Here is a 16181-nt window from a genome sequence, read left to right as displayed (position 1 = left end):
AAGTTGTGCTACCTGTGGTTCCTGAGACAAAGTTCTTGCGGCTTATCTGTGACTGTAAGCTGACCTTTATATCACACATCAGGCAGATATGGGTCAAATGTACAAGAGCACTGAACATCCTCCCTGTCCTCTCTTCCACCACTTGGGGAGTGAATCAATGTTCATTGCTAAAGATATATCGTGCTCTTATTCAATCGAAACTCGACTATGGATAAGTGGTCTACGGCTCTGCCAGACCCTCGGCCTTCAAGATGTGGGACCCCATTCATCATCAAGGACTTCAGCACTGCACTGGGGCTTTCTGCACTTCCCCACTTCAGAGCTTATACATCTATTCTCATGAACCTACTTTGTACCTCTGTCATTTGCAACTGGTTTTACTATGTGCTTTGAAACTGTTCCTTACCAAAGCATCCCACTTCAGGTTGTGTTTTCTTTCCTCATAGGACATCCTTTTTCACACCAGACTGTCCGCCATTGCTCCTTTTGGCCTTCATATCCAGGCGCAGTTAGATGAATTGGGTCTGTCCTTGTATAACATTGCTGTATCCACTGGTCAGCCCATCCCACCATGACTTCTTACAGTCCCCAAATATCTCCTATCTTTAAGTCATCTGAGAAAAGCACACACTCCCAATTGGAAATACTGTGTGGTATTTGCTGAACATCTTTTGAACCATCCTTCCATTCCTATTTATACAGATGGTTCAAAATCAGGTGACTGTTTGGGCTCTGCCATGGTTTGTTGTGGTTAGGTGGTTACACACAGAATCCCCTCTACAGCTTCTGTGTTCACTGCTGAACTGTATGCATTTCTCTTGCCCTGGATCACATTGAAGTTAAGCAGTACTCAAACTGCAATATTTGTACTGACTCGCTCAGTTTGCTACTGGCCTTGGAATCACTTCACGTAAGTTCACACTCCATTCTCACCGATATTCAAAACCGACTGGCCCATTTCTCTTTAACATCTACTTCTATCCAGTTTTTCTGGATACTGGGCCACGTTGGTATTCTTGGGAACGAGCTTGCCAACACCACAGCTGAATCTTTCTGCACTGGTACTATCACTGCTGTGCCTGTCCCATACATGGTCTATGGTCCTCTCTTCAAGGCTCAGCTCCGTGCCAGCTGGCAGTCAACTTGGAGTGAGCAATGCAAAACAAGCTTTTCTAAATGAAACCCTATATTAGACTTTGGTTGCCTTGCTTCTGTAAGGATGGGAAAGAGGAAGTTGTTCTAACTAGACTACGCATTGGTTGCAGTTCTTCAACTCATTTTTTTCTTTTATCTGGAACTGATGCACCAGTGTGTAGTCTGTGTGACACTCAGGTCACAATAAGCCACATTTTAAAAATTCTTCCCGTCATTACGACTCTGAACAACGGCACCATTTTAAACATGTTCTGTCTAAAAGTTTGTCCATAACGTTAGACAGCATTATTGGTGATGGTGACACTGTCCACCTTGGTAATGTTTTTAGTTTTTAAAGGCCATTAATCTTTTTAAATGTGATTCCCTTTTAAGAATCAAAGTCCATCTGGTTCAATTTGAAATTAGAAAATGGCCGTAACATTAAATAACTTGAAACCAGGACCAGAAAGGCCAACTTCAGGTGACTAACACTGCTGTTTGAACCAACCATTAGTCATCCTGGCGAATTATAATTAAAACTTTGCTACAAGTCTTTTTAAAACTTTTATAAATTCAGTTTTGGAAAATGGCCGTAACGTCAAATCACTCTGAACCAGGACCGGAAAGGCCAACTTCAGATGACTGACGGTGGTTTTTGTACTTACCTGTTAGTCTTCCTGGTGAGTTATAATAACAGTTATGCTACAGAAAATCGTTTACAATTTGTATTACTGTAGTTTTTCTCTTAATGTTGTAGATCAGATGTAAACATTGGTTTTATGCTTTTTTTTAAAACTTTATTTTGTTTTACCTTTATTTTCTTTTATGAATTTCACTGAATTTACTTTAATTTAACTTTTAACCAGATGTTTGGTGTAGATAGCCTAGTTGTTTTGTGCCATTAAACACTAAATCAACCAATGAGTCTAATTTTCAGGAATTTATTTTAAAAATGGCACCTACTTATTGCTCTTTCTTGTTTCATCTTTATTAGAAAATTTTATGGAAGTTTTTGATTTGATTAATACAAGAGCATTTGAGGCGGTTAAAAAGGGCGAATTTTCTGTCGACACATTTTTCCTTTTGAGGTAAGTGACAACCAATATTACCTTCTATACAGAAGTAGTTTAGAAAACTAAAATTAAATGTCACTGAAATAAAAATTGAACTAAATCCAACTACAACAGCACAATCAACTGTGATTGGCTTTTGGAACAGTCACTTTTTTGTGAAATTTTAATATAGTTATAGGAAAGCAAGCAGATATGGTTCTGTTTTCTTACTGAAATGTAACACTAGTTGTTTGAAGTGGAATATTTTTAATGTATATTATAACATGTTCTTTGTCAATGTTTTCTTGTTGTAGATTGCTGTTTCCAAGGTATAAAGACTTTGAAATTTAATGTGGGTTTTGGTCAGGTATGGTGTAGTAGTTATGGTTTGTGCAGTCAAACCTAGAATCTGATGGTTTATTTCATATTCTGTTGGTGTAACAATGTCCTCTGTACTATGGAACTATGGGTGCTGTTGCCTAGATAACCTTCTTTCGGCTGTCATTTCAAAATGAGCATGTGTAGGCTTTTTATATGCAAAAACGGCTCGTTTGGGTTGAGAAAATATTTTACATAGAAGAGCGAACAACATTTCGACCTTCTTCAGTCATCGTCAGGTTCACAAAGAAAGAGGTAACTGACCGGAAGCTGACCACATGTTTGAAAGGGGTTGTGTAACTGAGTGTCGGAATGTAGAGGACAGTATTAGATGTTTGAATATATAATTTTATTTTATTATATTAATATAGGTATAAAAGCATTCCTTTATATTGGTTTATTTTGGGTTTAAGTTGTTGTATAAGTAAGGCTTCTTTAATTTTGCATTTGTTTACGTTTGTTTCTTTATTTAGTATTTGAGTGTTTTCTATGGTTATGTTGTGTTTATTTGACTTGCAGTGTTCGAAAACGTGTGAAAGTGACTTTTTATGTTCTTTGAATCTGGTTTCCATTTTTCTACTTGTTTCTCCAATATAGAAGTCGTGGCAGTTATCACATTGTATTTTGTAAATAATGTTGGTGTGGTGTTTGTCAGTGTAGTTTTTACATAGTATAGACCTCAGTTTTGTGCCTGGTTTTTGAATAAATTTGGTATTAACTGGAATGTCATATTTTGTTACTAGTTTTTGCCAAACGTTGGTTACTTGTTTGCTGATGTCAGGAATATATGGTATACAGCAGTATATGGTTTCGCGATTTTTTGATTTGTGAGATATATTAACTTTAGTTGGTTGATTTTGCTTTCTGTCTAGGTGTGTGCATATAATGTTTTCTACGGTTTGTGGAGGAAACTTATTGATGTTGATGAAGTATTGTTTTATTTTCTCTAATTCATCCTTAATTTTATCTGGTGAGCATAGTTTTATGGCTGTGTTTATTTGGTTTCTTAGTATGTTGAGTTTTTGTTTTATTTCACGTGCTGAGTCGCAAGGAATGTATAGTCCAGTATGGGTGATTTTTCGGTGGATTTCTGTTTTGAATTCTGTGTCGGTTCTTGTAATTTTGAGGTTAAGAAACGATATTTGATTGCTTTCTTCCTGTTCACATGTGAAGTTAATGTTGGGATGTATAGAGTTAATGTGATTGAAAAAATTAAGTATGTGTTCTGTAGATTTGAATCCCGCAACCGTGTCATCTACATATCTGTACCAGTATAGTGGCATATGTAATGCTGTGTTAATTGCTTGTGTTTCAATTTGTGACATAAAAATATTGGCTAGAACTGGTGATACTGGGTTGCCCATGCTTAGGCCATTTGTTTGTATATAGTTTTGGTTGTTGAACATGAAGTTTGTCTTTATCGTGGTGAATTCTATGAGGGTTGCTAACTGGTTACTGGGAATTTCTATAGTTGGGTTAGGGTCTTGAATATAGAGTTCTAAGGCTATCTTGCAGGCTTCAGTGGTTGGAACTTCTGTAAAGAGGAATATAACATCGAAACTGGCCATTAAGGCTTTATGATTAAGTTGATTTAGATTAGACTTGAAATTAAAAGAGTCTTTGATGAATGAGCCAGCTGATGTTACATATTTGGAAAATGCCCATGCTATGTATTTACCAAGATTGTAATTAAACGATTTATATGTAGACATTATTGGTCGTAATGGACAATCTGGTTTATGAGGTTTGGGGATGCCGTATATTTGCGGTGTGCGTGAGTCGGTTTTACGTAGGTAGGAATAAAGTGTTTGTGAAATTGTGTTGGCTTTTTTCATTTGTAGTAGTAATTTGTTCAGTTGCGTCTCGTGTGTCTTTGTTGGATTTGTGTGCATTGGTTTAAATTTGTTCGTGTCTGATAGGATGTTATTCATTTTTTGGATGTATTCATTCGTGTTCATTATGACTATAGCGTTACCTTTATCTGCTTTTAGAATTTTTATGTTTTTGTCTTGTTTGGGTTTTTTAATGGAATTAATGTCTCTTTTTGTAAGGTTGTTTTTTTAGTTTTCTGTTTTGTGAAATTATGTTGATGGTTTTGTGAGAAAATTCTTTGAAAAAATCGTTTAAGATGTTGTTTTTAGGTGTTTCTGGAAAATATAAATTTGTAATTTTACCTGGGAAGTTTGGCTGTTGGATGTCACTAAAATTATGTAAGTTGTCGTCTTTCTGTTGGTTGTTTTCTTGTTTTTGTTCTCTGTAGAAAGTATCACAAGTCTCCTGGCTAGGTCTTCTAAACATGTTTTGATTTCTATGGTTGGAATGTACCTAGGTGCTATTGCGAAGTTGAGAGCATCTTGAATAATAGTTAATATGCAGAACTGTGCAAAAGTGTTGAAATGAGAGAATGTTTTGTTATATTTCAGATTTTAAAAGGTTTATTATTCCATACCATTACAAAAAGTAAATTTTAACACTAGAGTAATGAATGCTTCAGTGATCCATTTTGACAGTGAATGAGCCAGGGTGAGAATACTTATTCTGTAGAATTCCCATATACATACACTAAGGACATGCCATAATGATTCTGCATGAATGAACATGCCAAATAGTTTTACAGTCTCAAATAACTCTCATGGTACCCCATGCAGTGTCTTAATAATATAGGAAGAAGCTAGCAAAGAACTAGTACATGCTAGAATAAGTCGATTTTATAGCACTCCACAAAAAAACCTTGATGACAAAAAAGAAGAAAAACAGTGTTTAGCACTATGTATTAAGTTTTTTTGCTATGCCATGGCCCAAAAACAGAACTGTCAGTCGAGCAAGAGTTCACACAAGTTTTATGTGATGCCAGTTGGCCTCTCTAACAAATCGCTGCAGACGTGAAATACTCCCAAAAGACTGTCAAATATAACTTTGTCCATGATACCAATAGAGATAAATTTTAAAATAGGAAAGAAAGAGGCAGAACACCTAAATTTAATGATACTGATGTTAAGTATCTTTGTTTTTGCAGCCTTGAGAAGAGAAGTAAGACTGTTACTGATCTCAAATGTGAGATAAATGACTCTATACAAAGTGACAGAAAAATGTCCAAATCTACAGAATCAAAAACAATGAAATATTTGGTAAAATAGCAGTTAAAATATCTTTACTTTGATCTGCAAATATTGTCAAGAGACTGAAATTTGCTGAAAATAACCAAAATGGACCTGTTAATGATTGGAATAGGTTGTTATGGATGGATGAGTCCAAGTTTGAAATATTTGGTTTAAAGAAGAAGAATTTATATCCTGTAGAAGAAAGGTGAAAGATACCTTAGTGCACAGCACTTACCATGTAGCATGGGAAAGGCAGTGGAATGGAGTACGGGATATTTCTTTGCAGAGGTGACAGGAAATATTTGCAAAATAGATGAAATAATGTACCAGTGCAAGTGCCATCAGATACTGATCTCTTGTGGTATATCCAGTGGTTTGCATATTATTGGTAAAGGATTTTACTTCCAAGAAGATAATTACCACAAACACTCATCCAACCTATGCAGAAATTACTTAGCGAAGAATGAAACTGCAAGAGTCAATCAAATGATACAATGGATCCCGCAGTGTCCTTATCTCAACACAGCTCAGCAGTGGCTCCCACAGTGTCCTTATCTCAACACAGTTCAGCAGATTTGGGATTTGATAGATCAAAAATTTCACAAATCAAGAACTACTTCCAAAAAAACTTGATGGAAGCATATGACACATATTTGGAGTAAACTCCCAAAGGACACTTTGATTAACTATGTTTCAGTAATGCCTTAAAGACTGTCTACAGCTAGTGAAACAGAAGGAAACATACAAAGTATCAAGTTTGCTATGAGCCCAAGCACTTTCTCCAAGTTTCTTTGTGCTAAATGTGAATATTAATAATTTTGATACATCACTTGTGACTTACCTTCCCTTGTTCTTTGAAAGTAGCCTGAAATTTCATTTTTGACTTTGTCTTAACACTTGCATAGTACTGTATTAAATAAACTTCTTCAAGTGCATGCTATTTAATTAGGTTTTTAGCTATAACCTTAGCCACTGCTTAGTGTAACATTTCATTTGATTGTAACACCATCATTACACAAATCTACTCAGAATATTGTTGAGTTATATACAAACTTGCTTCCATAAGGATTCCAAATTGGAATTGCTTTTATGTATTATACCTGTAGATTACACTTCTTAAGTATGATGCAAAATTCTACTACTAAATTTTTCAGAGGCAACTTAAAAATGTTTAGCTTCAAAAATGGTGGTTTTATAAAGAATCAGTATATTGACTTTATAAATAAACACTTCAAAAATTGATATTTGTAAACATTACATGATCAGTTGGGAAATATTTTAACTTAGTTTTGGTGTGTTCTCTTTCAAAGTCTGTAACCCAGGTGTTGCCAAATTATATAACAACAGTATTAAAAGAAAAAATAAGAGATCTATATATACTTTTTCATAAAGTTCTCTTAAAATTTCATTATAATCATTACGTAAAAGGGATACTTGCACACTTTCATAATATTTTACCTGTTTTATCAGGACACCAGTAATTAGAATATTTTAAATTAAGTCATATTTATGTGTGTATTAATAAAATAACACAAGAGGTTAAATCTTCAGTAATAATGAAGAACTTAACGACAGGTACATGTGTATACACAAGGTAAGAACCAGTAACTGTATTATCTATTTATTATTCATGTTGACTAATGAATACAAAGGAAACAATGAAACTATGAATGCTATGAGAGGATTGTTCATTCTTGACATTTCAACTGAAAAACTTGTAGTCGAAATGTTGAGAATAAAATATCGTGTTATAACACTTAGTTTCATTGCTACCTCTGTATCCATTGGTAGTATATGTTCCAAATTTATTTACAGTCAGTAGGATCATGATTAATGTAATTGCAATCATCCTCATAGTGTTTGTTGAATCTACAGGGTGTCTCAAAATAACATTTACACTCTTTGGATCATTATAACTTGCCTTGTTTATTGATTTTAACAATGAAACAAGATACATATAATAGCCAAAGGATTTATTTAAAGATTTAATACTGAAATCAAGAGAAAAAATTACAAATAAAATTCTTCCCAAGGAAAACTCTCCTTGGTTGAAATTGAAAATGACACAATTTGCTTGCTTCACTTCAGGTGTTCAAACTGAAATCCGTTCTGCTCCAAACACATCTCATAACAGGAAGAAATGGAAGTGCACACATCAAACACTATCTCATCTGGTATTAAAGCACATTGTTCTTCAATTGCAACTCTCAATTCATCAATTGTTGCCCTTTTTGTGCTGTAAACTTTGTCTTTCAGAAACCCCCACAAAAAGAAATCCATGTGTGTCAAATCTGGTGATCTAGCAGGAAATTCTACACTTCCTCTTCATCCAATCCATCTGTCTAGCATAGATGCATCCAGATAAACTCTCACGTCATGATGGAAGTGAGGAGGAGCGCCATCCTGCTGGAAGAAACACTCTTCTTCTCCAAATTGTTCTTGGATGCATTGCATGGCAAACTCTTGTAGCGTGTTGAGATAATTCAATCCTGTTACGGTGTCTTGGAAAAAGAATGGTCCGATGAGTTCCCTAGCGGACAGACCACACCACACAGTCACTCCAGGCAAATTCAAGTGATATTCCTCTGTAACATGTGGATTTTCTGTTACCCAGTAGGTGCAGTTGTGTCGATTTATTGAGCCATTCAGCTTAAACGTTGCTTCGTCACTCCAAACAATTTTGAGTGGAAATTCATCATCGCCTGCACATCTAGCAAGATACCATTCACAGAACTCAACCCTTCGATCAGGGTCATATTCATTCAGAGCGTGAACAAGCGATGGGATAAAACTTTTGAATTGGGAACCCTTCAAAATGCGATGAACGCTGGATTTAGGGATACCTGTTTCAAGAGACAGTTGGTGCACTGATTTTCTTGGAGAATTCAGAACATTATCAATGACCTCTTGCTCTCTTGTTGGGCTTGTTGATGATCTTTTTGGACCAAAGCGACCCTTTCTCATATGGTGGAGAGTTCCGTGTTCATCAAACTTGGCGATGATGCATGAAATGCTGGGGCGAGATGGCGCATCCATGTGGAACATTCTAGTAAAACATCTTTGCACTTCAGCTTTGTTTTCGACTTTCCAAAAAGATTTGAGAATGAATATTTTGTGCTCGATTGTAAGCTGATTATCCGCCATCCTTGGACACAAGTCAAATCTGAAACAAAAGAAACTGTTTATTAGCTATACACAGTCAAAGAGTGTAAACATTATTTTGGGACTCCCTGTATATTCACACTCATACTTACAATGTTGAATGATTTTGTGTTCATTTTATTCGTCATAGTTCTTGTATGCTTATTATTGTGTCTAAAAGTATTTACAGAATTTGAACATAATTTTATTGTGATTACATCCTTAATATGACAGTTGTTGTTTATACAAGAAAGAAAATATTGTACTGTGTGTTAAAGTTTAGTGGGGCTTGAGATTTTTTTAAACATTAATATTTTATATTTCATTATAAATATTCACAGTTAGTGATGATTTGTTTTGTTTTTTTTCATTTGTATAGTGGACTACTTGTTACTTACTTGTTCTTAAGAGAGTCTCACAAGAGTAGAACTACTTGGTTTAAGTGGGTGTACTTTTATGTTCATCGTTTCTGGAGGTAAGTTTTAGTCTCATACAAACATACCTGTATAGTGCTTACCATAGTCTTCATATTTCTTCATTTTTGTTATTGATGATGCTTTGTCTATATATTATATTGCAACAATGTGTAATGAATTACTCCAAGATTTTTCAAAGTATATAACAAAGTTTCACTGTAAGTTTTTCTGTTGTTATTATAATTATATAGGTAATTCAATCCTCTCTACTAATCACACTGTATATTCAGGAAGGATTTGATTTGACAAACACTGTTTTAACAGTTGTTAAAAAAAAGTGTTATTTGCCTCTGAAATATTAAAAGATATTTAGGTCTCTTAATAAGTCAGTTTTATGTTATTGTAATGTGTGCTTGTGTTATAATAAATTATGTAGGACTTTTATTTATTTTATCAACTCCCAGAATGCTCAGGGAAGTGTTTATAAAATGGGGGTGGGGGAATGTTAAAGTAATTTGATCTGCTGAAATATGCTTTGTTTGTTCAGTTAGTAAAGTTAGTAAAAACTGTAATTTTTTTTTTATCTTATCACCTATCCACAAAGGTAATGAAATCCCAGATATACGAGTACTGAAAATTTGTTTAAACATATTCAATTAAGAATTGAATAGGATAGGTTAGTGAATGTAATTAACCCTGTCCAAAATTTCTATTCCATAACATTGTACAGGGTGCCATTCGTCATTGTATTATGTATTGTTGCTATTGTTATCTATGTTGCTGATTTAGTAATGGTTCATAGTAAATACCAAATACAGTATACATGGATGTTGAGAAACTATACATATACATTTCCAGGGTTCTTGAGGTTATGCAAGTACAACATACAAACTGTATGATGGACAAACATATTTTTATTATTGACATGAACTTTGCACTTTAACTGTTTGAATCAGACTGACATTATCTTTGAGTTGTGTCTCTTTGAATTGATAAATACTTTTGTAACCAAACAATTTTTTTTTATTTTTTGAATCACTCAATGTCACTTCTCAGATACAGGATCTGTCTGAAGATCCAAACCTGTGCATATTTAGTTAAAATCAGTTTCAGTAATACAGTGATTGCATAGTTGTTCATCCTGTCAAATAAACAGCCCTTAACTTTGATTTGTATCAGATTCAAAAACAAGCCTCTTTTGTGAATTGACAGTAGTAGTTGAAAGGTACTTCTCTTATAATAACTAGAATATTAGTTCTTGAGTTTAGTTAGAATTCTATTCCTTTTAACCATACCAAGAGTAACTTCTTTATGCTATAATTTTTCTTTTTTTTTAATTATACCAGGTTAACTCCAACGCTTATGCTGTTACTTGCTTTTGATGCTGTGTTGTGGAAGCATCTTGGATCAGGTCCATTCTGGCCTGAGGATGGTACCGAAGGAACCACGTGCTCAAATTACTGGTGGCGAAATCTTTTGTACATCAATAACATGTGGAATCAAACGGAGATGGTACATATGAAGCTATATTTTAAAAAAAAGTAATCTCATCACTGGTAATAAACAAACATAAATATATTTTTTTGATTTTTAATTGTGTTATAACCTTATCCATTTTCCCATCATGGAAATCTTGTGGAAGGTTTGTTTTCTATTAAATTTTCTTTGAAAACATTTTTTATTAGGGAGTTATGTTTTACTACATTTTGCTCATAGTTAATGATAGCATATTAGTCTTTACAGTATGGAATAGTTTATTACAAAAAAAACTTAAACCATTAGCCCTAGAATCACAAAAGTAGGTCACCAAACATTTTTACACTTCTTTTCCAAACTGTATATGCTTCATATTTATTGTGGATTTATGATGTTATTGTTTGTTTTGTTTTTTTATTTTTTTGCAAAGCTACATGAGGGTTATCTGCTCTACAGCCCTGATTTAGCAGTTTAAGATTAGAGGGAAGGCAGCTTGTCATCTCCACCCACCACCAACTCTTGGGCTACTGTTTTACCAACAAAAGTGAGATTTATCATCACATTAGAATGCCCTCTCAGCTGAAAGGGCAATCATGTTTTATTGTGACAGGGATTTAAAGCTGTGACCCTTAGATTGTGAGCTGAGTACCCTAACCACACTTGGCCATGTTGGGCCACTATGATATTATTGGTTGCAGAAACTCAAGTAACATGAGTCACAAAAACACTTGAACAAAACTACTGTCAATACTGCAATTTGACAAATTATTGATAGGGTCTTCTATATATCTTATCATACAATAATGAAACTTTTGCATATAGGATACTGGAAAAACGTTTATTCTGAGATGTGCAACCCCAAACTTTGCAAAAATTTTTCTGTGTGTATGTATATTTGCAGTAGGGGTCACACTTTTCCTACTTAGCCTCAATTTCCCATCACAAAGAACTTTACCTTTCTTTATTCAAAATTATTAAAGTTGTAATTGAAATGTTTGCTAGATGGAAGTGAAGGTACTAAGGTAGGCCTAAAACACAAAAAATAAGTTCAAAGAATGCAACTTAATGTTTTCTTATATGTATAAATATAATAGTATTATCTATTATACAACCATGTAACTACTTTGCAGTGTTTGGGAAGATGTATACACATTTTGTGTTTTGCTGTTTTTATGGGCAGTTTTTTATTTTTTATAATTATATGTATTAGAGCAACTTTATCATGAGAACCTTTTAGTAATCATGAATTTACACATCTTCCATCCAAGGGACAGGTACTCCAGCTAGTATAAATAATGCCCTATTTTTTTATTATTGTTACAATAAATGCTGTAACTAACAAAAATATAAAATAAGTACCCTAATACTCATCAGTGATACTTGCTATTAAAAAAATTTTAAAAACATAGTTAATTTTGATATAGTGTCATTTTTGTACCTGAGCACTGTCAGTGATATTAAATTTCATTCAATTTACCATAATTCCTCTTTATTTGCATAAATCTTACTTAATTCATTTAAATTTGAAGTGATAAGTTCATATTTTATTTATGATAGAATGTATGCACTCACCTTGTTAATGAATGGTATGAAAAATTTAAAGACTGTATAGAATTAATTTATGCTTGAGTACATAATAGCATTGGCATCTAATGTCATTCAAGTTATCAAAATTTCTCTTTAATGCATAAATTTAAGTTAACAGTTATTTTTAAATTTTGAAAGTGATGATTTTTACATTTTGTCTTGCTTTAGTGTAATCCTTACCAAATATAAATGGATGTTGTAAAACATTTTATATTTTTATTACTTATTGTGCTTTTAGTGCAATTCTTACCAAATACAAACAGACTTTATAAAACTGTTATTTTGTTTTTTACGTTGGTGTTTAGTGCATGGCTTGGACATGGTACTTGGCCAATGACATGCAGTTCTATATCATTAGCCCCATGTTTTTATCAATTTTCAAAAGGTAGGTGTCTAATTAGCAACTAATAACCTATTAACTTCAAAAAATCTGTTTGGAAACTGTTTAAAATTCCAAAACCAGTGTGTGTGGTGGCTACCAACATTTGAAATTCTCTTATGACTAGCAAATGAACATACAAGCCAGTAAAATCTTCTTTGTTAATATGTCATACAACAAATTAACTACACACACAATTGCAGCTTTTAACTTTGATTCAATGAAAAGCATTTGTAATTTGTTTCTTTAAATCTTCAATGTTTTGGGGTTTATTTTTAGACATCCTCCAATATTATCTTTAAAAAAAATCTTTTGTAATTGATAAATAGAGGTTGGATACACTTTTTTGGGCTTTCCAGTATGTGTCTATAAAGAGAAGCACACACAAATAGGTGCACTTTTAATTTTTACGAAATGAAATTTAATAAATTTAAGCATCGGTAAAAAGGAAGTTATAAAAACAACATTTTTGGACTTCTGATGAAATTCTTTTAGAAAAAGCAAAGATAATAAATGCAACTATAAGGAGGAGATTTTGTAAAGTCACAAATTACCACAGAGAAATTGCATATTTTATGGTTTGATGTATCTAAACAATTAGTATCTAAATAATTACAGAGACATACCTTTATCAGATTTAAGGTCAACTCCTCGGAAACTGTCAGTGATCATATTTGTAGCAAGATAGAGGCATATCTTTGATTCATTGGTGTTCCACTGAGAAACTTTGAGGCTACAACTGAGGGTGATCTGGGATGTTCTTGAGAGAATTTGGATTCACTTTATCCTGTACCTTTTATTTTGTTTGCTTCTCAGTTCCTCTGTGCAAGAGTAGTATGTTTATGGACTTACAATGCTGGAATCTGGGATTTAATGGACACAGCATTTAGCCCAACATTGTTTTTATCTACCAAAAAAAACAAACTTACCTGACAAAATGTTCCAAACAATAGTACTTGGAACAGTCTTTAAAAGAAATAAAAATTGAGGCCACCTTGAGATAAGTTACTTTCATTTGTTTTCTTCAGTTGGTTCTTCAAGAGAGTGATGGTGTGGATCTTGTTCTAGTTGCTTTTGAATCTACATCCTGCTTAATAGCTGAAAGATCCTGTAATGAATATTTAATGTTCTCTCAATCCATGAGCATTGTAGTTAATGCAGGAAGGTTTACTACTTGATTATATGAAGGATCAGTTATGCCTTATCCTTCATGGTTATCAGAACTACATGATTTAGCTTACTACAGGCAGGTAGAAGTGTATTCCAACTCTTAAATAACACATAACACATATGCTTCTCAAAATTAAGGGCTTTAAGGTAGACTTTGTACTAAATAGATCAATGTCTGCTAATGGGACAGTGGTAACTCTAGAGGCTTAAAACTTTAAAATCTAACTTGTTGATTTCTTAACACTAAACTTTACTGGAAGATACTCAGGATAGCCAATTTTATTGATGATAAGCTGGAACCATTGTTAGCATGCTTGTTGGTTCAGCTGATGGCTTTTACATTTGTCCTTGTTTCTGTTGGCATCTTTACTTTCATCATCTTGTACAATGGTCATTATTCTGCCCTTATTTGTGGGTCCCAACATTAGACCCTCTAAGAATTTTGCTGTTTGGTCAGAACTTTGCCACTGGTGTCTGTGATCAGAATATTCTCTTGGGATTTGTGTGGGCTTGGGTCCAAGAATTTCTGGACATGTGGTAACCTTAACCATACATCCACAAGCACTACAGGTCCTTAAGTCAGGATTAGTCATTCACTTTACATCTTTACCACCATTATTTACCTAAATTGTAGAGTTTTTGTTTCCTGAAAACCCTGATTTTGGAACATAGTCCAATAAAAATCAGAGTTTGGATTTTGGTGTGGGTGTAGTGAATCATGACAGTTTTTCTGACATTTCATTCCTGTCAGTTATTGGGTCTAAGAAGACAAGTTATTGTTGTCTTAAGTCTGTATCAGTGCCTAAATTCTCCAAGGTTCACAATGGGCTCATTCCTATCTATATTATTATTTTTTACTGGGATTGTTGGCATTGCAGTTTGTATCAGTTGGCTGTAGCCTGCACATTGCCACAGTGGTAGCATAATTACTACTGTTGGTGTTGCAATGTTTGTACAAGGTTCAGGTAATGCCATTCAGGTTTTTACCTTTGGACTACCATCAGCATCAGGTGGGTTCTGCTGAATCATTTAAGAGTTTTCTCATCACCTCCATTCCATAGCACTCTGCACATGCCATTCCATTGTTGACTGATTACTGTTGCACCTATCTTGCCAATTGTTAGAATGTTACATCCAGATTCTATTTTCAAATACAACCAAAGCAAGCTTCATTCTCAAAGCTGAGACATCTATTCATGCTCAAACTCCCATACAATAGAACAGAAAGCAGGAGTATTACTCACTTTTTGTCATTCCAGTGCACAGATGATTCTTTATCTTTTGAAAATCTGGGAATCCCTCATGCTTTTGGGATGAGCACACATTAAATCCTTTCAGTGTTTTTTTATGTTACTGAAGGATGATAAAGATTGATTCAGTGGATTCTCCAGTTTCCTTATTCAGGATCAATCTTGAATCTCAAAGGGTGGTTATATTACAACAACAATGAGATACAGGCTCCTCTACTACGATCTTATTCAGAGATCCATCTTTTCATAAACGCCTGGCTTCAGAATGCACATGTCAATAGTTGGGAATTTGAGGGTCTACACGCAAAGGATAAGACTTCTCTACATGATGTTTTAGACAAGCTTGCTCTTCAAGAGCTTAGTAATTGGAAAATCTGAAAACTTCATTTCAATAATTCCATGATGATGTCTTGAATTTCCCATCAAGGGAAAACTTGGTCCAGAACTCTTTTCTTCAAATCTTGAATTTCCAGTCTTAGAACTGCTTCTATCATGTTACCCTACTAGCTTGCTATATTCCATCAGTGATAACTTTGATGGTATATCAATTGTACTCACCCTAACAGAACAGATACTGCATTGTAAGGTTATTCTATTGGATTAGCTCTTGTTTTGGAACACTGATAATTTGTGGTTTGCCTACTAACTGGGACATCCAACTATTGGTAATTTGGTCTCCAGCAATGTACCTGTAGGCTTGTGAAAATGTTTGCATTCCATCAAGACAGGATGGGATTACAACTCTAGACCTTCCTTCCACTTCATATTTTACCCCAGATATTAACTATGATTTGTTTCATCCCATCATTGGACCTTGTTGATAGCACCAAATTGAAAGTTACACCCTGATTTCTACTTCTGTAATACCTTCAGAAGTGGCCAACTTTTCCACTTCCTTTTTGGCTGGCTATGTGGAAGCATCCATGATCTAACATGGTACACCCAGTTATCCAATAACTCAAACTTCAGGCATGAAAGTTATGCTGTCCTTTGCATCATGTTGGGGTTTAATTTCTGAAGTTGCAATGTGTGTGTTCTAGATTTTGTTTAGTCCCATGATGGATATTTGTCAGTGGAAATGACATTAATATCTGTAA

The 16181-nt window shown here is 34.1% G+C and overlaps 1 protein-coding gene across 2 annotated transcripts in view; it reads left to right on the top strand.

Moving 5' to 3' along the window:
* Window positions 1-16181, top strand: part of LOC143248870 (nose resistant to fluoxetine protein 6-like) — a 49694-nt gene that overhangs the window by 25138 nt on the left and 8375 nt on the right. For both annotated transcript variants that reach the window (XM_076497733.1, XM_076497731.1), the window contains exons 7-10: window positions 2129-2222; window positions 9186-9281; window positions 10569-10734; window positions 12591-12670. In XM_076497733.1, coding sequence (XP_076353848.1) covers window positions 2129-2222; window positions 9186-9281; window positions 10569-10734; window positions 12591-12670 — 436 coding nt within the window. The remainder of the gene's footprint in view (window positions 1-2128; window positions 2223-9185; window positions 9282-10568; window positions 10735-12590; window positions 12671-16181) is intronic.

This window comes from Tachypleus tridentatus, chromosome 4 (genome assembly GCF_004210375.1).
Source record: "Tachypleus tridentatus isolate NWPU-2018 chromosome 4, ASM421037v1, whole genome shotgun sequence".
Taxonomy (NCBI): Eukaryota; Metazoa; Arthropoda; class Merostomata; order Xiphosura; family Limulidae; genus Tachypleus; species Tachypleus tridentatus.
This window is presented reverse-complemented; position numbering and strand designations above follow the sequence as displayed.